Source organism: Heterocephalus glaber, unplaced genomic scaffold (genome assembly GCF_053883595.1).
Source record: "Heterocephalus glaber isolate CG9 unplaced genomic scaffold, H.glaber_assembly_v1.0 deba00001579, whole genome shotgun sequence".
NCBI classification, from domain to species: Eukaryota; Metazoa; Chordata; class Mammalia; order Rodentia; family Bathyergidae; genus Heterocephalus; species Heterocephalus glaber.
Genome location: NW_028258360.1, coordinates 9,234,280 through 9,256,826, shown reverse-complemented (window position 1 = coordinate 9,256,826; position 22,547 = coordinate 9,234,280). Strand labels below are relative to the sequence as shown.

The 22,547-nt window shown below is 55.5% G+C and overlaps 1 protein-coding gene across 1 annotated transcript; it reads left to right on the top strand.

The window, feature by feature from the left end:
* Positions 1-170: 170 nt before the first annotated feature.
* Positions 171-21,830, top strand: Irs2 (insulin receptor substrate 2). The gene is made up of 2 exons (XM_004858557.3): positions 171-4,092; positions 19,831-21,830. The coding sequence occupies exons 1-2, from the start codon at positions 171-173 to the stop codon at positions 19,833-19,835; spliced, it is 3,927 nt and encodes a 1,308-aa protein (XP_004858614.2). The 3' UTR covers positions 19,836-21,830.
* The last annotated feature ends 717 nt before the right edge of the window (positions 21,831-22,547 follow it).

Here is a 22,547-nt window from a genome sequence, read left to right as displayed (position 1 = left end):
CTCCTCCTCCGCCGACCTCTGCTGCCTCCCGTGCCCCGCGGACACGAGCTCGCACGGCCGGCCGGGCGATCGGGGGTGCAGAGCCGCCCGCGCCCGCGCCCCGCCGCCCTCCCTGGCCCCGCCGCACCGTTCCAGGTCCCCGGGCGGCTGAGGCGGCAGGAGCGCCCGCGATGGCGAGCCCGCCGCGGCAGGGAGCCCCTGGGCCAGCGGGCGGTGACGGCCCCAACCTGAATAACAACAACAACAACAACAACAACAACCACGGCGTGCGCAAGTGCGGCTACCTGCGCAAGCAGAAGCACGGCCACAAGCGCTTCTTCGTGCTGCGCGGGCCCGGCGCGGGCGGGGACGACGGGGGCGCGGGCGGGGGGCCGGCGGCGCCGCAGCCCCCGCGGCTCGAGTACTACGAGAGCGAGAAGAAGTGGCGGAGCAAGGCGGGCGCGCCGAAGCGGGTGATCGCGCTCGACTGCTGCCTGAATGTCAACAAGCGCGCCGACGCCAAGCACAAGTACCTGATCGCCCTCTACACCAAGGACGAGTACTTCGCTGTGGCGGCCGAGAACGAGCAGGAGCAGGAGGGCTGGTACCGCGCGCTCGCCGACCTGCTCAGCGAGGGCCGCGCGGCCGCCGCCGGCGACGCGCCCCCTGTGGCCACGGCCCCCGCCGCCACACCCTGCAGCGCCCCCCTGCCGGGGGCGCTGGGCGGCTCGGCCGAGGACGCGGACGGGCCGGGGGCGTCCTCGGCCTCCGCCTACCGCGAGGTGTGGCAGGTGAACCTGAAGCCCAAGGGCCTGGGCCAGAGCAAGAACCTGACGGGCGTGTACCGCCTGTGCCTGTCGGCGCGCACCATCGGCTTCGTGAAGCTCAACTGCGAGCAGCCGTCCGTGACGCTGCAGCTCATGAACATCCGCCGCTGCGGCCACTCGGACAGCTTCTTCTTCATAGAGGTGGGGCGCTCGGCCGTCACGGGCCCCGGCGAGCTGTGGATGCAGGCCGACGACTCGGTGGTGGCGCAGAACATCCACGAGACCATCCTGGAGGCCATGAAGGCGCTCAAGGAGCTCTTCGAGTTCCGCCCGCGCAGCAAGAGCCAGTCCTCGGGCTCGTCGGCCACTCACCCCATCAGTGTGCCCGGCGCGCGCCGCCACCACCACCTGGTGCACCTGCCCCCGAGCCAGACCGGCCTGGTGCGCCGCTCGCGCACCGACAGCCTGGCCGCAACCCCGCCCGCCGCCAAGGGCGCCCCGTGTCGCGTGCGTACGGCCAGCGAGGGCGACGGCGGCGCCGCGGCCGGGGCCGGGGCCGGGGCGGCGGTGTCTGCGGCGGGCGCGCGTCCAGGCTCGGTGGCCGGGAGCCCCCTGAGCCCCGGACCGGCGCGCGCGCCCCTGAGCCGCTCGCACACGCTGAGCGCCGGCTGCGGGGCCCGGGGCGGCAAGGCGGGCCTGGCTCCGGCAGGGGGCGCGCTGCAGCACAGCCGCTCCATGTCCATGCCTGTGGCGCACTCTCCCCCCGCTGCCACCAGCCCGGGCAGTCTGTCGTCCAGCAGCGGCCACGGCTCGGCCTCCTACCCGCTGCCGCCCGGCCCGGCCCCGCCGCTGCCGCACCCCCTGCCCCACCCGCTGGGACAGCGACCCTCCAGCGGCAGCGCCTCGGCCTCGGGCTCTCCGAGCGACCCGGGCTTCATGTCCCTGGACGAGTACGGGTCTAGCCCGGGCGACCTGCGAGCCTTCTGCAGCAGCCACCGCAGCAACACGCCCGAGTCCATCGCGGAGACGCCCCCGGCGCGGGATGGCGCGGTGGGCGAGCTGTACGGGTACATGAGCATGGACAGGCCCTCGGGCCCCTTGGGACGCCCCTACCGCAGGGTCTCTGGGGACGCGGCGCAGGACCTGGACCGGGGCCTGCGAAAGCGGACCTACTCGCTGACCACGCCCGCGCGCCAGCGCCCCGTGCCCCAGCCGTCGTCCGCCTCGCTGGATGAGTACACGCTCATGCGGGCCACCTTCTCGGGCAGCTCCGGCCGCCTGTGCCCGCCCTTTCCTGCGTCTTCGCCCAAAGTGGCCTACCACCCCTATCCGGAGGACTATGGGGACATCGAGATCGGCTCACACCGGAGCTCCAGCAGCAACCTGGGGGCGGACGATGGCTACATGCCGATGACCCCTGGTGCAGCTCTGCTGGGCAGTGCCAGCGACGACTACATGCCCATGAGCCCCACCAGCGTGTCTGCCCCGAAGCAGATCCTGCATCCGAGGGCTGCACCGGCCGCGGCCCTGCCCCCCTCGGCGCCACCGGTGCCAGCTGCCCCCTCCCCAGCGGGCAAGACCTTCCCCGGGCCTGTGGGAGGCTACAAGGCCGGCTCACCTGCGGAGAGCTCTCCAGAGGACAGCGGGTACATGCGCATGTGGTGTGGGTCCAAGCTGTCTGTGGAGAGCGCCGACCCCAAGCTGCTGGCCAGCGGGGACTACCTCAACATGTCCCCCAGCGAGGCGGGCCCGGCCGGCACCCCGCCCGACTTCTTCTCCGCAGCTCTGCAGGGCGCTGGGGAGGGGCTCAGAAGTGTCCCCGGCTGCTGCTACAGCTCCTTGCCCCGCTCCTACAAGGGTCCTTACCTGTGTGGCGGGGCAGACAGTGACCAGTACGTGCTCATGAGCTCCCCGGTGGGCCGGATCCTGGAGGAGGAGGGACTGGAGTCCCCGGCCACCCCAGGGGCTCCCCCATGGACGGGCAGGGACAGCCACATCCAGCCGCATCACCTAGCAGCAGCAGTGCCTGCCCCCATGAGGCCAGGCAGCAACGCTGGTGGGCGCCCTGAGGGCTTCTTTGGCCAGCGCTGCCGGGCAGTGCGCCCCACACGCCTGTCCCTAGAGGGCTTGCAGACGCTGCCCAGCATGCATGAGTACCCCCTGCCCCCAGAGCCCAGGAGCCCTGGCGAGTACATCAACATTGACTTCGGGGAGGCGGGCCCCCGGCTGTCCCCGCTGGCCCCTTCGCTGCTGGCGTCTGCGGCCTCACCCTCCCCGCTGCTGTCTGCCAGCAGCCCGGCCTCCTCCCTCTCCCTGGGCTCAGGCACGCCGGGCACCAGCAGTGACAGCAGACAGCGCTCCCCGCTGTCCGACTACATGAACCTGGGCTTCAGCTCCCCCAAGTCCCCCAAGCCGGGGGTCCTGTCCCCCGAGGCCGCTTCCCCATACCCGCCGCTGCCCCCTCGTCCTGCGGCCTCCCTGTCCTCCCTGCAGCAGCAGCCCCCACCGCCGGTCCCCGGGGAGCTGTACCGCCTGCCTCCCGCACCCAGTGCGGCCCCTGCCTCCCAGGGCCCCAGCGCTGGTGCCTCGGTGTCCTCCCAGACTGCTGACAGCAGCGACTACGCCGAGATGGCCTTCGGCCTGGCGGCGCCCCCGAAGCCGGAAGGTGCCCGAGTGAGCAGCCCCACGGCGGGCCTGAAGCGGCTGAGCCTCAGGGGTCAGGGGTCGGGGCTGGAGGCCTTCCTGCAGGCTGGCCAGCCCCCCGACCCGCACCGGGGCGCCAAGGTCATCCGCGCAGACCCGCAGGGGGGCCGCCGCCGCCACAGCTCGGAGACTTTCTCCTCCACTGCCACGGTCACCCCCGTGTCCCCATCCTTCGCTCACAACCCCAAGCGCCACAGCTCGGCCTCTGTGGAGAACGTTTCTCTCCGGAAGAGCAGTGAGAGTGGTGGCGGTGGGGCTGAGGAGCCGCTCACCGCCCCAGGACACTCGACGTTGGCGCGGCCCAGGGCCTCCGGTCAGCCCGGGGGCCTGGGTGGCTGCCCGGCGGGCGGCGGCTCCCCCATGCGCAGAGAAGCCCCCGTGGCTTTTCCGAAAGGCCTCAGCTACATCGCCATCAACGTGAAGGAGGAGGCAGGGCTGTCCCCGCAGATGCCGCCCCCGCAGCCAGGGGACAAGACCTCGTGGGGCCGGACCCGGAGCCTGGGGGGCCTCCTCAGCGCGGTAGGGGGCAGCGGCAGCAGTGGGGCTTGTGGGGGCCCAGGCCCTGCCGCCCTGTCCTCCCCCAACAGCTACGCCAGCCTGGACTTCCTGTCCCATCACCTGAAGGAAGCCACGGCCGTGAAAGGTGAGGCTGCTGGCCTTCAGTGTCTGGCCAGCAGGGGCAGCGGGCAGCCTTTCCTGTGGGTGCTGTGCTGTGACCCAGACGCCGACATGCTGGCGTTGGTCACTCCGGGCGCCATGTGCCCATCTTTCCCCAAAGAGAGTGTCAGGGCAGGTGGGTGGCCTTTGCTTATTTGCCCACCTGTGTTTTGCATCCCTGCCCATTTCTTCCTGTCTGTTGGCAGCGTGGAAGTTCTCCCAGGTCCCCCGGGCCTGAGGCAGGTGGCAGAACACAGTGAGGCCTGGGCGGTTGGCTGCTGGAGGGGCCCAGAGAGTCCTCTAGAGAGTTCTCGTCGGTGGTGGTGGTGGCTGCTGAGCGAAGTGGACACAGGCCACCGCTTCAGGTGTGCACACACCTGCGGGAGCTCTCCCAGCAAAGCCCTCTTAAATGGGTGCCCTAGCTGTGCTTGGCACCGAGGCATGCCCACTGTGACCTGGATGGCCTGCTGCCCCTTGGGCATGGATTGGTAAACCCCCAAGCTTCTGGTGCAGCAGGGAGATTCGGGGCTGTGGCTAGAAAGTCCCCACCTCACCCCGCTGCTGCTGATCAGGGACCCCAGGTGACATGCACCTGGGAGACAGAGGAGCCAGAGCCTCGAAGGACAGCCATGGGCAGAGCCATCAGAGCTGCCTGATGGTCTCCGTGTGCAGCCAGGGTTCAGTAAGGCTTGAGGGGAAATGAGAGAGAGACCAGGGCTGTTGCAGAACAGCAGACTGCAGCGTGCCCGGGACAGGTCACCCCGTCCTCAGGTGTGCAGGGGATGGAGGGCTGGCTGTTAGGCTGGCGGTGGTCCTGGAGGCGTGGCTGTGTGCAGTGTGTGTGTGTGGGGGGGGGCTCGGTGTTCACAGCCAGCATCTGTCTGCTGGGGTGGGCTGTGGGAGCCGCCCCGCTGTCTGGGTAGTGTTACTTGCAGGGTGCGCTGGGCGCTGACCAAGGTACAGTCTTCGAGGTTTGCAAGATGCTGATTGAGGGGGCTCGGCATCCCTGTGTCCACCTTTTAATCAGAGCAGTTTGAAGCTCTCTAAATCCATTCTCTGTCTCTCAATTCTCCGGACTCTTCGCTCACGTGATTCGAAGTTAGAGCTCTAGGGCCGAATACCCTGTTGTTGTGGTATATTGAGGAAAAGGGATTTCCTTTCTTGTTAAAACTAGACTACAAGATGAAAAGTCACAGGGAATTTGAGTAGATAGCTCTCTAGCATCTTGGTGATGTATCTCCTTGAAGCTAACTCTCTTAGCTAGGGGTCCCTTGGCTGGGAGTTACCTTAAACACTGCAGAATGGCTAGTGTGCCAAGGAGTTGAAGGATCAGCTCCCTGTTGGAGATGCAGACTGGGTAAACACAGGAGTAGTTGGGTGGGAAATGCGTGTGCACACACAGACACGGCGTAGGGTTGGTGTGCCCACATGGACTCGGACCAGTGTGAGCATGAGGAGCTACCTTTTGCCCAAATCTGATTGGAGTCAGAAAAACCACCTCAGAGCTGACACCTCTGCCTGCTCTCCGTGGAGGGGCGGGGCGAACCGCAGGGTTGGGGTGGCCCGGAGCGAGGTCCTCACAGCTCCCTTTCTGAATCCTAGGTGACAGATGCCCTTGTAACTCGTGAGAATTCTGAACCGTAGGAGGTTGAGTTTGTTCACATACCTTATTTAGCCTGTCTGGGTTAAGATTTCCCGCCAGTATACAATTCCTTTTGGCCTGCAGGATTCATGATTCTGAAATCCAAACAGTTTTGTTTGTTCCAGGGTTGCTGAGCAAAGATAAGGGTCGTTTAGGTTGCTGTTTTCACTAAGTGTGTGGGTACCAGGGTAAACACCCTTCTAAAAAGGAAAGGGCCTATTTTAGAGAATAATAGATAACTGTGCCAAAACCACACGTTAAAAAAAAAAGACATGTGCCACATTGGATTTCTAGTAAATGCACGAGAGCAGAGAGGAGGAACAGGAGAGGCAGGTGCCATGTTGGTTATGGTAGCTTGTTGTGCTGTGTTCCCCAGAACTAGCAACTCACAGGGACATGCACTTCTGTGTAACTTGAACACGAAAGTGGGGATTTGTGTGGTGCTCGTAGATTAAAAGTTCACCGTGGATAATGTCCTCTGAGAGAGGGATTTATGGGAGTCAGACTTGTGAAGCATTTCTTTGAAGATGAAATAGAAAATGCACTTCCTGGCAGCCTCCAGCCCTGCCCAGGCTTTTAGAAGTGGTCTGGGTTTCCATATGGGGCGATCAGCAGCGCGGTGCGGTGCGGGGAAAGCCTCATTAGTGAGGAGGAAGCAGAGCGACTTGGGGTGACTGAGGTGGAGCTGGCATTTGCATAAGTGCTAACAGCGGAGCGCCTGCCCTGGCAGTTGTTTACAGTGGAATACAGTGGAGTGGGGGTGGGGTTGCGACAGCAGCCAATTTCTGAGTCGGGCGCCCTGGGTAACAGGCCACTGATAGACCAGGCTGGTAGGCTTTGTTGTTGGGGAACGGCCAACGCGTTGTTGAAATCACTGCGTTTCAAAGCTGCTTTTAAAAATTAACTTCGTATAGTTTTTTGCATTCAGATTACAGATTGGCGTGTTCCCTAGGATTAGGGATTGGTTTATTCCCCTAAAAGAACTTATTTTGGTTTCCCTCCCTTTATTCTAAAATTAGCTTTACTGGTCTGTGAAACACAGATTAGATAGGAATTACTGCAAAAAGCATCTCTGTGTTTAAATTCTGTTTGATAAAAAGGACTGTCCATTCATATCTTGAATTTAGAAGTTGTGAGATCAGAACAGTGTTTCCGAAGGAGCAGTGGCATCATGAGTTAGGTCTCGCGAATGTTGCCCTTTGAAGTCTGAAGGAATTCTCTCTAAGAGGCCAGGGAGGCTCCTTTCTCTGCCTGCCGCAGCCCCCTCCTGCCGGAAGACCGCGAGGTGCCGCTGGAAACTCCCAGGCTTTCGTGAATGAAAGTCACGTGGCCCTCTGCTTCCTTTCCGGAAAGAGAAACCTTACAGAAATAGTGCCTCGCAGAAGGAAGCGAGCCCGGCGCGTGGAGTCGAGAGGCCGGGTTTCTGGTGTCACCGTGGACCACGGGCGGCTCCCCGGTCCCTGGGACCCACTTTCTGTGTGTAAAATGGGGTGACGCTGCCCTTTCCTTGCCGGGTCACAGGCTGATGGGCCCGAAGGAGATCAGAAACATCAGCGGGCCGATCTGAGATCTGAGCGCTTCTCGAGGGAGGTGCTGGGAGTGCAGTAGTTCTCTTCCCACTCCTTGGAAACCATGGCAGTATACAGGAAGGACGAGTTCGTAAAGGTCTCCTCCATTCCCGAAAGCAAACGCAAACCCTCTTAAGAAAGGCTCACTTTCACTGCTGCATTGCTAGCTGCATCCCAAGCTCCCAAGACCATTGTCTTTCTCTTTATTTAATTTCAGACTGTCCCAGGGCTCGGGTGCTGCCTGCCAGAGGCTCTGGGTTCAATCTCCAGCACCAAAACAAAACAGACCAAAGAAGATCTGTTCATAGAAAATTAGCAGAGCAGCAAAGTAGTGTTTGAAATTACATAGGAGAACAGCCTTTAAGGAAAGCAGCATCCGGATTCCTGGCCTATATTAAAAGTGCACTTTGATCCCGTTTATGATTTGTTTATGTATTAAGAGATCTCGACACGGTGAGAATGTATAATTAGGATATGCATTTTTTACAGCTGGCTCTCAGTACAGGAAGCACTACAAGAACAGCAGACCCTTTTAAACTTTCAGTTGTTTGTTCACACACTGTGCCAGACTGGGACTTCATGCTTTTGGGGGCTTTAACTGGGGGGCCTTCTGCTGTTCGGATGTGTGGCCCTGTGCTGTTTGGTGGTCTACAGGAGGAGCAAGATGTTTGAGTCTTTGGTTCCTTTGCCTCCAGGGAGGAATTGTAATAGTGCTTAATTTCCCCTAGCAGTATCAGTATTAAAATGAAGGTCTTTTTCTGAAGTGAAGAACTTTTCAGAAGTTTTAGTAACAGTGTGAACATAATGGGTTTTCTGTTAAGATTCCCACTAATGCACTTTGTGTAGAAGCTTAGTTCCAAGAGCTGGGTAACTTTTGGTATCAGATTTGGCAAGTGGGAAGGTTTTTTTGTTTTGTTTTGCTTTGTCGGGGTAGCACAGAATCGAGTGTTCCCGGTTCACCTTGGAAACTCGGGAGAGTGTAACTTTACTCCTTCATCTTCGTTGCCAGGTGGCTCGGGGCAGGCACTGGGCGGGGGAGCTGGGGTCCACCCCGGGTCCTTTCCTGGGGGGCCTGTGATTGGGGGGCATCAGTGCAGGCATGGGCACAAGGCATCTCTCCCCATGAGAGGCAAGGTGTTGGAACACTGGCATTTTAATGAACAAAACAAAACCTTGCGTTGTTTATCAGGTCATAGGTTTTGAGGAAGCAGCGCTGTCCATTTAAAGGGGACACTGTGGATTTTAATTGGCTTTAGTGAGTTCTTGAAGACAGCAGAGAGGACTTGGAACCTTAAGGTAGATGATTATTGACAGAGTTTGGTGGTGGCATTTTCCTGGCGAGAACTGGTGGTGAGGTCATTGTTCAAGGTGTAGGAAACTGGCTATTCGATGTCTTTCAGGGTAGCTGCAGATGTAGGAGGAGTGTGCCCTGAAGACTAGGCAGAGAGGGAAGTGTGACTGGGGAGTTTGGGGTGTGTTGTGCACCAGCAGTGTGCTCCCAGCGTGCAAATAATGCAAGATATTTCTGTGGGTTTAGTCTTAATTGATTCATTCTATCAGAAGGCTGGAATAGAATTGGATTCAAACTTACAACCTATGCGTCTGCAAATGATAAAACAGTCAGTTTTGCAGTGCTGATTGTTTTTTTCTGGCCGACTAGAAAAGTAGTCAGTTTGTGTAGAATCACACCTGCTTGTCCAACAACTCGGCTGAAGGCGCAGCTGAACACATCTTTAAATTTTGCTGTGTGTTTTCTTCTGCTTTTACTGAAAGTTGGGATAGTTTGCCAAATATATTGATCCCCCATATGCTTTTAAGGATAAATGATCGCATCCATTGGGCTATATAAGTGCAGGGTCTTTTAATGTTTATTTTAGAGAGTATCAGGTTTTCCAGAGACACACACACACACAGCTCTGCAGGATGGCGTCCAGTGGTAGCCCAAGAGACATGACTCTTTTCTTTATGACTGAAGCTCAGATTCTTGTGATGTGTTTCCTGATCACGTTTGAATTCACACAGCTACTTAGCGTGATGATAGCCTTACTGCCTTCACTCATCAGTGTTACTTTAATCTAGCACACGGAAGTGGTACAAGTCGTGCATGGATTATTATGGTATAGTACTAAATTTGAGTTTTTTTAAAGCATGAAGGTAGATACTGTGGTGCAGTTCATTACATGATATGATGTTGTTGTTGTTTTGGTACCAGAGATTGAACTCAGGACCTTGCGCTTGTGAGGCAGGAGGCAGAAGCACTGAGCTAAATCCCTGGCCCCATGATATGATTTAATTGTGATCTTAAACTCCATATATTTATGCTAAGGATGATTTGTGCGTTTTGCCAGCATGGGTGCAAAGTCCTTAGGGTTTGTGAACAGGATTAGTACTTTCACTGCCAGGCTGTCTTTTGCCACCGAAGTTTGATGGACGTTGGTGGGCAGTTAATGACTTTGAAAGCATGCTGTTGATGTTGGCTGTAATGAAAGTGCCCAGTATTGAAAGGTAATGGCGTGGGGTACAAAGGCTGGATAAAACGCAAGAGGTATCTTCCTTTGCTTTGTTATGCTAAGATGTCCCTTAGGTGTTGTATCTTTCAACACCCTGAACTCCCTGTGGTGTAGGCAGAGCAAGACTGATCCCCATCACGGGGATGAAGAAGCAGGTGACCTGCCTGGTGACAGAGTCAGGAAAGGGTGATGGACTCATCTCCGCGCCTCTCCAGGCTCACAGCTGCCAGTTTGGAAGCTTGGGATTGGCTGCTGCCTTCAGGGCTCCCCTTCGCATCCTCGCAGTGGAGACCTCCAGAGGCGTCTGTCTGGGGTCCTCGGCTGGCTCCTGGGCCTCTCGTGTTGCCGAGTGGAGAACCTCTGTTCCTCTGCCTGCCTGTGAGATCTAGGAAGGCAGCCTGCGCATTTTCCTCGCGAAGTTCCCTGCCCTGCCTGTGAGCATTCTGGCTCTGCTCTCTCAGCTCAGCCCAGGTGACAGGCAGGAGAAGGAAAGACAAGGGCGTTCTGAGGGTGAGCAGTTGGGAACCGCTGACATAGCGTCACTCACTTATTTTAAGGGTGTGTAAACAGGGCGAGAGAGGCCAGTGTGCTGTTCAAGGTCAGAGACGCATGGAGCGGGGAGCTGTTGCTAAATACTTGGAGGGAAGCGCGGGAGGCAGCAGTACAAAGGACAGTGTCTCAGCGGGTCACGTGCCCCGCAGTCAGTAGCCCTGTCGCAGCACTCAGCCCACCCCTGGGAGCCCAGGCCTCGGTTTGGGACACTTTCATGAACCACCACCCGCACGAGCAGAGAGACACCTGGTGCCTAAACAGAGGGGATTGGTGCCCAGCGCCGAGGCACTGGCAGGTAAAACTGGCAGGTTGCCAGTCACCAGGCCAGAGGGGATGGAGGACGGACGTGCCACAGGAGAGGCCCGGGCTGTCCCGGCCAGACCACTGTCCTGGCTCTGGGGACAGCTATGACAGACTGGTGTCCTTAAGGCACCTGTCCCCCGAGCGGAAGGTTGTACCCCTCCTTGGGGAGGAGCTCACAGTTTCTAAGTCATGAGTCACTGACCGAGTTAGTGGTGGGTTTATTTGAAAATGAACACTCAGGAGCAGTCATAACTAGTCAGATGTTGCTGGGTATTCCCCTGTGCCTTTACTGTTTTTACTGTCCTTTTTTGTGTTTTTCTGAATCCTGTGGAAAACAAATCACAACTGGAGTTTTACAGGGAGATAAATGGTTTTCGTGCAGATTTAATTTGACAGAAGCTACCACCTTTCTAATGCTGGGACTGTAACCTTTTTCAAAAGAATACTTAAGCAAACACATCAAATTTCACGAGATTCTCATAGTTTTAAAAATGTAACCAGGTGTGGTGGTGCACACCTGTGTTCCCAGCACTCAGGAGGCTGAGGCAGGGGGATTGTCTTGAGTTGGAGGCCAGCCTGGGCTACATAGGGAGACCCTGTCTCACAAAACCAAAAAACAACAACAAAAAAGGAATAGTGCTCCGTGTGGCACGTGGCTGTCAGTCCCCCTTGGTTCTGAGAAGAGAATGCTTCCTAGTGAGCGGTGGCCACAGGGCCAGGCACTGCCACCATTGATTGCCCTGGTGGCTGATGGGGAAGCGCGCCCCAGGGCAGACAGGACGGCAAGGGACAGCGTTTCTCCCTGGGAAGGGCAGGTGATAAAAGTCTCTCTCTCTCCAGCTTAGGAAGAAAGTCTGGCTCCAAGTACCTGCTTTTTCAGCAGTGGGTCCATCGAGCATTTACCAAGCTGGTGACACACACCTGTGATCCCAGTACTTGGGAGGCTGAAGCAGGATGATTTCTGTTGAGACCAGCCTGAGCTATGTAGTGAGTTTAAGGCTAGCCTGGAATACATAGTGAAATCCTGTCTCAGAAAATAATAATAATAAATAAAATAAGAACAAAGGCAAGTGCTGTGAAGACTTCTTCCTTAGTAAACCTCCACCTGGGCACGGTGTGGCCCTCCAGGACCTGAGCCCTCTGCAGAGGCCCCAGGAGTCTGGTGCTCTCCCTTGTGTGTCCTCTGAAGGCCCTGGGTAAAGCCTTCACTCTCTCTGCACAGGACTTAGGGTGCCCCATGCAGCAGGAGAGGGGTCCCAGATAGGCCCAGCATCCTTACTAGATTTAAAAGCTGTGTGTAGACGACCCTGCAGTGTCAGACCTGGCATGGGTTGGGTGTGCAGAGCTCAGGGCTGGGATGGAAGAGGCCACAGTGGGGTGAACCGGACCGGGGGTGCTGCAGGCCTCTCGGGGCTCCTGGGCCGCCCACGAGAGCAGAAGGCCCGGGAAAGGGTGAGTTCCCAGAACTAGATCGCTAAAGTGGGTCGCTCCTCCTTATGCCAGTACAATAGTAGGCATTTTTAAAAACTGACTTCCTGTGAAGAAGTGTACTGAAATAACATGGCATGGGCATGTGGGGCAGGATGGCTTCGCAGCTGTCCACATGGCCCTCAGGCACAGGGGGCATCCACAGAGGGCTGTCGCACTGTCAAGTGGACATGCACAGATGTGAGGTTCAGCTGGAAATAAGTGTGCTCTCGCAAACGCGTCAGTTGCAAAGCTGCAGAATCTCTCTCTTTAGAGCATTCCAAGTCTAGGGTGTAAATTTATTTTAATTGCAGTCAGAAAACTAACTTGAATTTAGCTGGTTAAATAAGCAAAAAAATTAAAACTTTTAATAATGAACTGTGATGAAATACTAGATGTGAAAACCATATGGAACCATTATAAATATAAATATTAACGAATTAGCACTCTTGAGAGTGTATTTTGACAAGTTTTTAAAATGGGAGCTTCCTTTTAAAGGTCAGGCAGCTTCCGGACACAGGCATTTGGGGACTTGGGGATTTGGCGTTTAGGGTCATACTCAGATTTAAAGGTGACGTATTCCAACTTAAGGGAACACGCGTGTTGATCCAGTTTTCTTTTTTACTATAGTAGTTTGCATTGTCTATCAGCAGCGCTGATTTGTTAATGATCTCTTTTCCAAGTTAAATAACTGCTGTTTAAAGTAAGATCGGCGACACCCCTGGCATGGGGCCCCACGCTCAGTCCCTCGAGCCACTCTGGCCGTGCACACTCCCATCCTCACCCTGAGGAGCTCCACTCAGCCAGCCTGTCGGAGTCTGGGGGCCCGGGGCCGTCCCTGGGGTGACGCAGGGGCAGTCTCGGTGGGCGCCTGGGAGTGGCTGTCAGGCGCAGGGCCTTGGGGGTGAGGAGCTGCAGTCCCTGGCCTGAGGTCGGGCGGACCTCCTGGCAGCGTCTCCGGGGGCCACTCTGACGATGGGCAGTCGCGTTAGGTCTCTGTCTCTCTGTTCCTTAGTTTGCAGAGGGGGCCTTCTGTCCTCTGACCCTTCTTCCCACCCCAGCAGCAGGCAGGTGCTTGGTACAGCAGCTGACACCCAGCCATGCCCCTTGCTGGAAACAGAATCACCTAGATTTTCATGGGTTTTCTTTGGTAAACTACTTACAACAATTTCACAGAATCATTTTTGTGTTTAGTTTTTTGTGGTACTGTGGAGTGAACCCAGGGCTGTATCTCCAGTCCTTTTTATTTTTTACTTTGAGCTACAGGGTCTCGCTAAGGTGCCCAGGCTGGACTCAAACTGGCCTCAGCGTCCTGGAGTGCTGGGATCACCGGCACCTGCCTCATTTCTGCCTTACCCTTCAGAATCCCTCAGGCGTCCTTCCGGTAATTTCTGAAATGCCTCTTCGGCCCGTGGGAGACCAAATCCTCTTGTTCTTTGTGCCTTGATTCCCAGGCCCTGGTCATGGCCCCAAGGGTTTGCTGTGCTCCCTGGAGGTGGCCACAGCCTGCACTTCCGGCTCTGCCGCTTACCTTTGGCGTCTAGTACAGTTCTTTCTAGAATCTAGAAAAGCAGCGAAACCCAAGAAATGATGGGGACTCCATGCACGGGCTCCCTGAGGAGGGGGACCCAGGAGGTGGAGGGACAAAGGTGGAGGAGTGCAGGGCTCCCTCTCATTTTTAAATTTAACCGAATCGTTACATGTTAACATTTTTTTCATTCCAAAGGTGACAGTTCCTGGAGACAGCTTTCAGCAGATTTCATCTGTTTGAACAGTAAAATAGAGGCTGGAAGGAAGTGTTTTGTTTTTCAAACTAAAAAGAAAAACAGGAAGTACTGCATCCTTGGTAAGCAGCCTGCCTGTGAGACCTAGTGATGGATTTGGAAGTGTGTTCAGGACAAGATGTGTTCTTGTGGGTGGTGACAAATGTCCTAGAAGATGCAGCAGGCAAGGAGGAAGCAGGAAGGTGGCTTGTGAGCCAGGCAGCTGAAGGCGTGATAAGGGAGACACCGAAGGGCGAAGATGCAAGGTCATGCAAAGGGCCTGGGGTAGAGGTTGCCCAGTTTATGTCCATGTCAGAGGAGACCTCTGGGCTGGCAGACAGGTCTGAGGTGAGGAAGGAATGAAGGTCCAGGCTGCCCTCGGTGCATGTAGCCAGGTAAAAGGAAAAGCTCCCCACGTGAAGAGTTTTGTGTTGGGGTCTTTCCATCTGAGAGAAACTCTGCCGGGAGAGTTACCGAGTCTGAGGTGCGCATGGGGGCGCACGCCTGTGATCCGGCACTGTGGGAGGCTGAGGCAGGAGGATCGTAAGCAAGTTCAGTCCTCGCCCAGGCAACTTAGTGAGACCATGTTTAAAAAGGGCTGAGGTTGTAGCTCAGTGCCAAGGCCCCGAGTTCAGTCCCCAGCACAACAAAAGAGTTCGTGATCTGTGCGTGTCAGGTGTGGCAGGGAGCTCGCACCAGGCCTTGGACGGGGATCGCGTGTCCTGGAGGCCACATAAGCAGCCCCTCTGGGCGAGGGTCCTGTCTCAGAGGTGACGGGGCAGCTGAGCGCAGACCCTGGGGCTCCGCTGCCTCTCACCTGCTCGCACCAACTCTCAGGACCTGGGCATCCCTGGGGCTGGGATGCATCCCGCCTGTCTGTGCCTCCTGCTCAGCTGTTTTTCGGCACCAGGAGTGGCTCCCAGTGTCCTTGGGGGTCTCATCTTGGATGAGGATGGAGCAGGCTCTGAGGCTGGGCAGTGGGCGTCAGCCTCTCCCAGCGCTGGGCTGCCTGGGCCCGAGACATCTTTGCAGTGCAGGTGGCAGCGTGTGGGACGCGAGTCACAGAGCGGGGAGCCCACTGCAGGGCACTTTACACCAGTGCCGTGTGCTGCTTCGTGCGTGGGATGTGTATGTGTGGTGCTTGTAGTGATTGTGTATTTACAGACAAAGCACAATGAATGCTTAAAAAAGCTGTTACTACAGTGCTGTTACTGTCAGAATCCTCCCTCCCTTTGAGCACACTCACCCATGATCCTTGCCTCTTTCTTCAGGCAGCTCTGGAGTCCTCTTTCCTGAGTGTCTCCATGAGGTGTGGTGGAAAACACAGTGACTGCTGCTGCCGAGCACCCTCCACCAGAAAGGCAGCTCATAAAAACGTGACGCTGTGTCCTTCGTCACCAGATCTGGCACTGTGTGACTTCCGGTGCTTCCCAAAGTCAAAATGACCCCGAAAGGGAAACATTTTGAATCCATTCAGGTCATTGAGGCAGCCAGGACAGCGCAACTAAAGACACTCAGGAAAGAGGGCTCCAGAGCAGCTGTGGGAAGTGGCAAGGACGGTGGGATGAGTGTGTCCAAAGCAAGGGAGTGGGATGTTGAGAGGGATTCATGGCAGTGTCTTTTACTGTAATGCATTTTAAAAATCTGAACATTCACCATGTTTTGATCGCACTTCATATAAAACTCAGTTGATTTCGATCCCCGGTACCAAAAAAATAAAAAATAAAAAATAAATAAAACTCACTCGATGGTTTCGCTGTGACCCCACTGAAGGGTCCAGGAGAGAGGAGGACCTGTCCCCATTTCCTAAGGGGGAGTCCCTCGGCTGTAGCTGAGAGGTTACATTGCTGGTGACGGAGCCTGTGCAGCCCTGAGTCCCCCAGCGAGTCCCAGAGCCGTGGGGTTGGCTCGTGTGTGAAGGTGTAGACATGGGGACCCTTCTGGGTGCCCAGGGAGCTGCACAGGCTTGAGGTGGCTGCCGGGGCATCCAGGACCCTACCTGAGCTCCGTGCTGTGCAGGTGAGTGTCCAGCCTGACTGCGTGGGACGTGGAGTCCACCCACGGAGTGGGGCATGCAGGCAGAGGAGAGAGTTCCAGGTGAGCTGATCTGTAAAGTAGGCTGTTTGGAGATGGATGTATTTTGCATACTGTTCCACATTTCCTTCTCTTGGCATGAAAAATACAAAACAAGGTTTCTGACTTCAGATGTAAACTTTTTATAGTGGACAATAAAACACATGTTTTTCACATTTGCATAAATCATACATACGAAAATGTGCTAAATCTGAGAAAAGAATCACTGCTTATAGAATAGTTGCAATTTTAATGCAAATTCTATCACTCAAGTACTCCTATTAGGGCAGAAGCATAGTGCTTGGATTCCCATTTCCAGATGACTCGAGAAAAGGTTTGGGCACTTGTGACTTGCGGATCTGATGTGCGTGGCTTTTTATCCTTGTAAAGGGGAGGATTCCAGTGTCGGACACGTTGAGTGATGCTCAGATTTCCTCAGGACTTCTGTACCCTGCAGAAGGCCACAGGTAAAAACTAATTCTAAGCCATGCCATGACTGGCCTCCTCGTCTTGAGTGGGACTGAGACAGGGTTTCGTGGGTTTGCACACAGCGTTGTTCCGAAGCGTGTGAGCGTGCACGGAATTTCCACAGGGCCGTCCTCCAGCTGCAGGTCCAGGCATTACGGTGGCAGGTCTGTGCCCTTCTTCTCCCAGGCTTCCCTGAAGGCTGCTGTGTCTGCCTGTGCCTTAGAGGAAGTCTGGGCGAGCTTGTTCCGTGAGGATTGGGTAGCAAGTGTCCTGGGCCTCATTGCCGTAAAGTGTCTGTCATAGCCACCAGTGCTGAGTGAAGTGGACATGGCCATATGTCAATGAGTGCACAGACTGTGTTCCAATAAAACTTTATTCGCAGAAGCAGCAGGCCAGACCTGGCCACCTAGACCCTGCCCCCCTCCACCTTAGACTGTCATTGTCCTGAAAGAGGGAAGGGCTTTCTTTTCTTCTGGGTCTCAGAAGGTCCCAAGGTTTTGTTTTCCTTTAGAAAATTGTGTTTGGCTTTTGAGAAATGGCATAAACCACAAGGGGTTTTTATTTCAGTTTAGTTCAGCTTAGCTTGATGAAGGACCTCACTAGCATTGTGTGGGATTTCTGGGGAAATGAAGGCAAGTGACAGAACAGTGCTACTTAGACATAGAATCTAGGAAATAAAAGTTCAGATATGCAGAAATGAGGGGCCAGACCTTGGTTACCAAGGTGAGGAGGTTGGCAGGGGGACAGGAAGTGTCAGATGTAGGAGGGATGCTTCCGGGGACCTGCCCCCAGCATGGGGACCACAGGAATGAAATTGTACTGGCTTAGGGATTTGGGGTAGCTAAGTAGATTCTAGCTGCTTGTCACAAAAATGTAACTCTGAGATGACAGATCGTTCATCTGCTTCACCATGGTAACCATGTTACTCTGTGTATCTCATAGCATTCTGCTGGAAACCTCAAATATGCAGAATAACAGTTATTTAAAAAAGAAAAGGTAGGGTGGAAAATTCTTGGTGTAGAAGAATAGCGTGTGATGCGCAGGTCTGAAAGTGAGCCCCAGGCAGGGTGCTGGCTGCCAGCCGAGCCTGGGGTCCTTGTGCTGGGGATTAGGACGAGATCGTCCGTGGAGGATCAGGCAGGCCTCAGAGAAGAAGGCCTTGTGCTCACTCTGGCCTGCCTGGAAAACTGGCTTGTCTCGTCCCATCTCACAGTGGGCCAGGCATGTTCCAGTTCCAGCGTGGGGTCAGAGCATTTCCTTAACAACAAGCCCCAGGGCAGAATGGCTTTAGCTGCCACAGCCCCTGGCAGCCAGCAGTGGCCTCTGTCCCCCTGTGTCACCAGGGCCTTATTCACCCAAATTTCCCCTTTAGGTGATCTTTTTTCCAATTTAAAAGGAAGTTTAAGTCACCGTTTTTCTTAGAATCTCTGGCTCCTTTGTTATCACACCCAACCTTACTCTATTTTTTTTACTCTTAGAGTGTTTTGCTTTTTGTAAAGCAAGGAGATACCGAATCGTCAGGCCTATTTTTCTAGGAATTGTCCTGTAACTGAAAAGTTTATTTTCTCTCATAATCCTGTGTTTGACATGAAAACTAAACTGTGCAGCAACGTGGGGCAGGAAGTTATGTTAGCGTTCACTGGAAAGTTTATTTCTTTACTGATGTTATTTGATGCTAGGAATAAATGTACCTCTAGAAGTCCATGGTTTTGTTGTGTTGTGGAACTCAGTATTGACAGCATGGCTACTTTGAGAGGTCAAGGCTGTCAGCTGTCCACACCGCCCAGTGCCGCTTCCTCTGGACAGAACCGGGGTGGCCGGGCCCCGGGTGTGTGGACAGCACCTGATCCTGAATGTGACCTCGAAGTCACGCAGGCCCAAGCCCAGCCTCTCTGGAGACGTCACAGCGAGCAGGTGGTGGGGCCTGGGCCGGGGCTGGCTTTCTCCTGACCTCGGTGCCGGGAGCCTCAGGGTCAGGACACGTGTGTGTCCTGGGCAGCCCAGGAAGCTGTCCGCTTGGTTTAGTAGCACAGTTCTGCCGCCGTTTGTTTTCTCCTCTCTCCTGCTCCCTCCGCCTTCCCTCCTCTGCTTCCCTTCCTCCTTTCCCTCTTCCCTCGGCCTTCCGTCGTTCCCTTTCTTTCTGTCTCTTCTTCCGCTCTGTCCCTTCCTCCTCCTCCTTCCCCTCTTCCCTAACTTCCCTGCCTCCTTCCCTCCTTTCTGCCCCTCTTTCCCGCCCTCCATCCTTCTTCCTCTTCCTTCCTGTCTCTTTGAAGGGTGGGACTGCAGCAGGGTGACAGGGGCCAGGTCCCCACCCACAGCTCTGTATGAGGGCACTGAGGCTCTCGCTGATCTTTCTGATCGTGAAGAAAAGATGGGTAGGAAAGAATAAGAGGCCAAAAGGCAAACGGGGCCACGTGGGGTGCAGGCTGGGGCTCCCCCTGGACACTGGAGGAACGGCCAGTGTTGCATTGGAGGAAACAGCCGCCCATGTCTCCGTGGTGATCACACAGCATCGTTTTGGTGAGAAAGCCACACAGTTTGGTAAAAAGCAATGTGTGAAACATCAGGCTCTTCTGGGCAGTTCTGTCCTTGCCCTGGGACACAAAGGAAAATGTACTTGGAAAGGCAAAGGTGGAGCAGAGGTTGGGGTGGAGGCTGTGGGCGGAAGGGGGACATGGGAGGGGTCCCTGAGGGCACAGAGGGGACCGGGGGGGGGTGTGTGGACCCCGAAGAGTGCAGGGAATCCTGGCAGGGCCCTGCCTCTTCTTTCTGTATTTTGGAGGTGCTGGGCATTGAACCCATGGGAAGCTGAGCAACACTGCCAGCCCCTTTCAGACGTTTATCTTGAGACAAGGTCTCTAGAAGTCGCTCGGTTGCCTAGGCTCCTCCTGCCTTAGCCTCAAAGACTACTGGATGATAGGCATGGTCCACGATGCTCGGCTGTGGGAGCATCTTCTGAGGGCAGAAGCGTGGCCTCCCTAGCTCCTGCCCCGGCTCGCCGTCCCTCCTCTTGGAGAGCACACATGCACGTACACATGCACACAGGTGGCCTGCGGAGCCCGTGGGGCATGTGGACCCCTGTGGCTCCTGCTCACCCCAAGGTGCCCACTTGGAGCCAGGGAGCTGGGGGTGCAGGGACTTAGGGTGTGCACTCCGCCTCCTGTGCTAGCGCCTGAGTGCTTGCTGGTTGGAGTTGCCGCCCGGCCAGTGCAGCAGCTCAGGGCACTGCTGCTGCTGCCTCGGGCCTTGGGTTCGGTCAGAGCCCTGGCTGTTCCGGAAGCGAGGGTGGAGGCCTGCGCATGTCGGGCACCCTGGTATCTGGGCAGACATGGGTGCCACGCGTGGTCCGGCTCCAAAGACCTCTGCTTTCTCTTCCAGAGTGAAGCGGAGTGGCGTTGGCTGCACTGGCTGGCGGAGGGGATGCATCCCGAATGTTTCCTGGCCGCCCGCCCGAAGCTGCCTGCGGTTTCCTGGCTCCTCACCGGCTGCCCCCTGCCCGACCAGGACCCGGACCCTGCTCTCCGGCCACTGCTGCTCCTGCACCCATGCTGTGGCTGGAGTTTGGCTTTGAGTTTTGCGCCTAAGTTGCCCGAGGGAGGGACTCCGGAGTCGGGCCGTGTTTCCCTGTCTTCGGCGGTGGCCGCATCCCCCCTGCAGAGCAGAGCCCCCACCCGAAGCATGCTCTGAGCCCCCAGCCCCATCCCCATCCCAGCAGTGACACCGATATTTGCTGGCTTAGGCTCCGCGCCAGTCCTACCTCAGTTCAGGGGAGCCGGGTGTGGGGAGGGGCCACTCGGGCTGCGTGTCTGGGGCCTGCAACTCTGGCTTTGGAAGAGCATAGCGGGACTGCAGTCACTCTATGTGGGGAGACCTGGGATTGAACTTGGAAGACAGAGCCACAGAGTAGTTGGTGTCTCTGCAGCCCCTCAGTGTCAGAGCATGGGGTGGAGAGAGGCCCCGGAGGGCATGGAGAGCTCTTGACCCCTGACTGCTGCATGGACGCCAGGCAGGTACCTCTGCAGGCAGAAGCCACTGCCACTGGCTCAGCTGTCTGTTGTCCCGCCGAGGACTGGCCTTTCCTTAACCAAAAGTGCATGTGGGCAGCAAGCGATTCCAGGCTGGTCTGGGTTTGGCAGATTTTGTGTTTAAAATGTATTATGATCTTTAAATATGCCAGTCTGATGTTGGCCACCAAGGCTACCCTGAATTGAGAGAGAGAGAGCGCATTCTGGCTCCCTCGCTGGTCATGGGAAAGATAAAGAAGGAAAGCAGTCTTGCAGGACGCCGTGCTTGTCAGAGAAACCCTCGACAGGAGGGGCACCCTGCTTCTCTGGTCAGTGTTCTGGAGATGCCAGTGTGGTGGCCGCAACGGAAGCCATCCCTGTCCCAGAGGCTCCGGACTCGTGGCTGGACCCCGCCCCAGTGCCTGTCTCCCCTGTCGTCCTGTAGAGGCCCCACTAATTCTTGGAGATGTGACTTGTTCATTGGTTTCTTCTGTTGTTACTTTTTGTTTTGGAGAAAAAAATATTATATATATATATAAATATATAGATCTATATCATTATAGAGTAATGCATTAATGAGGCTTTGTAGAGGAAGACCAAAAATTTCAATGTCTTAAGATGTATTTAATGGCAATGCAAAAGTCTTCCTGCTTTCGTGCTGAACTCTTTAGAAGCGAGGACTGTACTGCAAGACGAAGTTGAATGTAAAGTGCTCCTGACCATTTCTGAGGTTTTGCTTCTCTGAGCTACGCGTCGCAGCCGTGCATAGTTGGTTTGAAGGCCGACTCCATGTATGATACGCTTTGCTAAGATGTGTAGAATGTTCTGGAGCTTTCTCTCGTTAGGAATCGGTGGGCGCAGCACCGTGGGCCGGAAGGGAACCTCAGCTGGCGCTCCCCACGCCCCGTGCAGCCTAAATGAGCAGCCAAGAAGCTGATAATATATACTGAATTTTCCTCTATCCTGTACATTTCAAAAAAAGGCACATGCAATATTTACATGTTTTATTTAGTTTACAGAACGGAACCAAAATGTATGTTATGTTTGCAAAAATTTCACAATGTATATTGGGTCTTTGTACATTTTGCCTGACTTACCTTAAATTTAAACTATTTTTTGCTATATAAACTTTAACCGTTATTAAACAGTGTTTTCTTTTGGGTATGTATTGTTTCTGGATCTGGAGCTGTTAAATATATTTCTTGCTATTGTGTTATGTCAGCACCTCCCCCCCATCTTCCATGCTGTACATAGGGTTGGGAATGAGCCAGGCTAGAGTAGTGCATTGTATTTAGTCTGTATTGATCATGGATACCCTCCTGAATAGCCATATGCAATAAATAAAATAAATACATTATTTATGAAATGAATAAAGCCTGGAGGATGTCTTTTCCCTATGCATTCTGGGTTTAACACAAAGCTGATATACTCCTGGGATTTGAGGTCCAACAAGTAAACAGGCTCCTAAAAATACTCGATGCCTTTTAATTTTAAACGTTACTTAATTAATTAATTTTTGGAGACAGGATCTTGCTGTGTAGCCCAGGCTGGCCTCAAACTCCCGGCAGTCCTCCTGCCTCAGCCTCCTGAGTGCTTGGGATTACCTGGCATGTGGTGTGGGCCGCCACACCTGCTGCTTTTGGGAAGATGACTAATTACTGAGCTGCACCGCGGTGCGTGTGTGTCAGTTTAAGATCCTGACTGAACTGGTTCGTAGGAAACAGTAACTCCTGATTGTTACTTAAGGAGGAGCTTTTTGTGCTGAGGGCAGAGTGAAGCAGAGGGCGGATGGAGCTCAGTGGAACTCCGCCTGCCTCGCAAGCGCAAGGTCCCAAGTTTGGAGATTTTTTTTGGTACCAGAGATCAAAGAGTCTTGTCCAGAGCATGTGGCAGTGTATTCGCCAGCTAAGTAGGACCCGAAAGCAGCGGGTGCTGAAGGGGGACAGGTGGTTCCGTCTCCTCTCCACCCCGGGTGTGCGGAGCCAGGAAGGGCTGGGCCGGAGCCTGGAGAGCGGGGGACATTCGCGCCTGGGCCTGGAGTGTCGTGGCCAGCGGGAGCGGGAGAGCCCCTTCCTGGTCGGGGACCCTGGA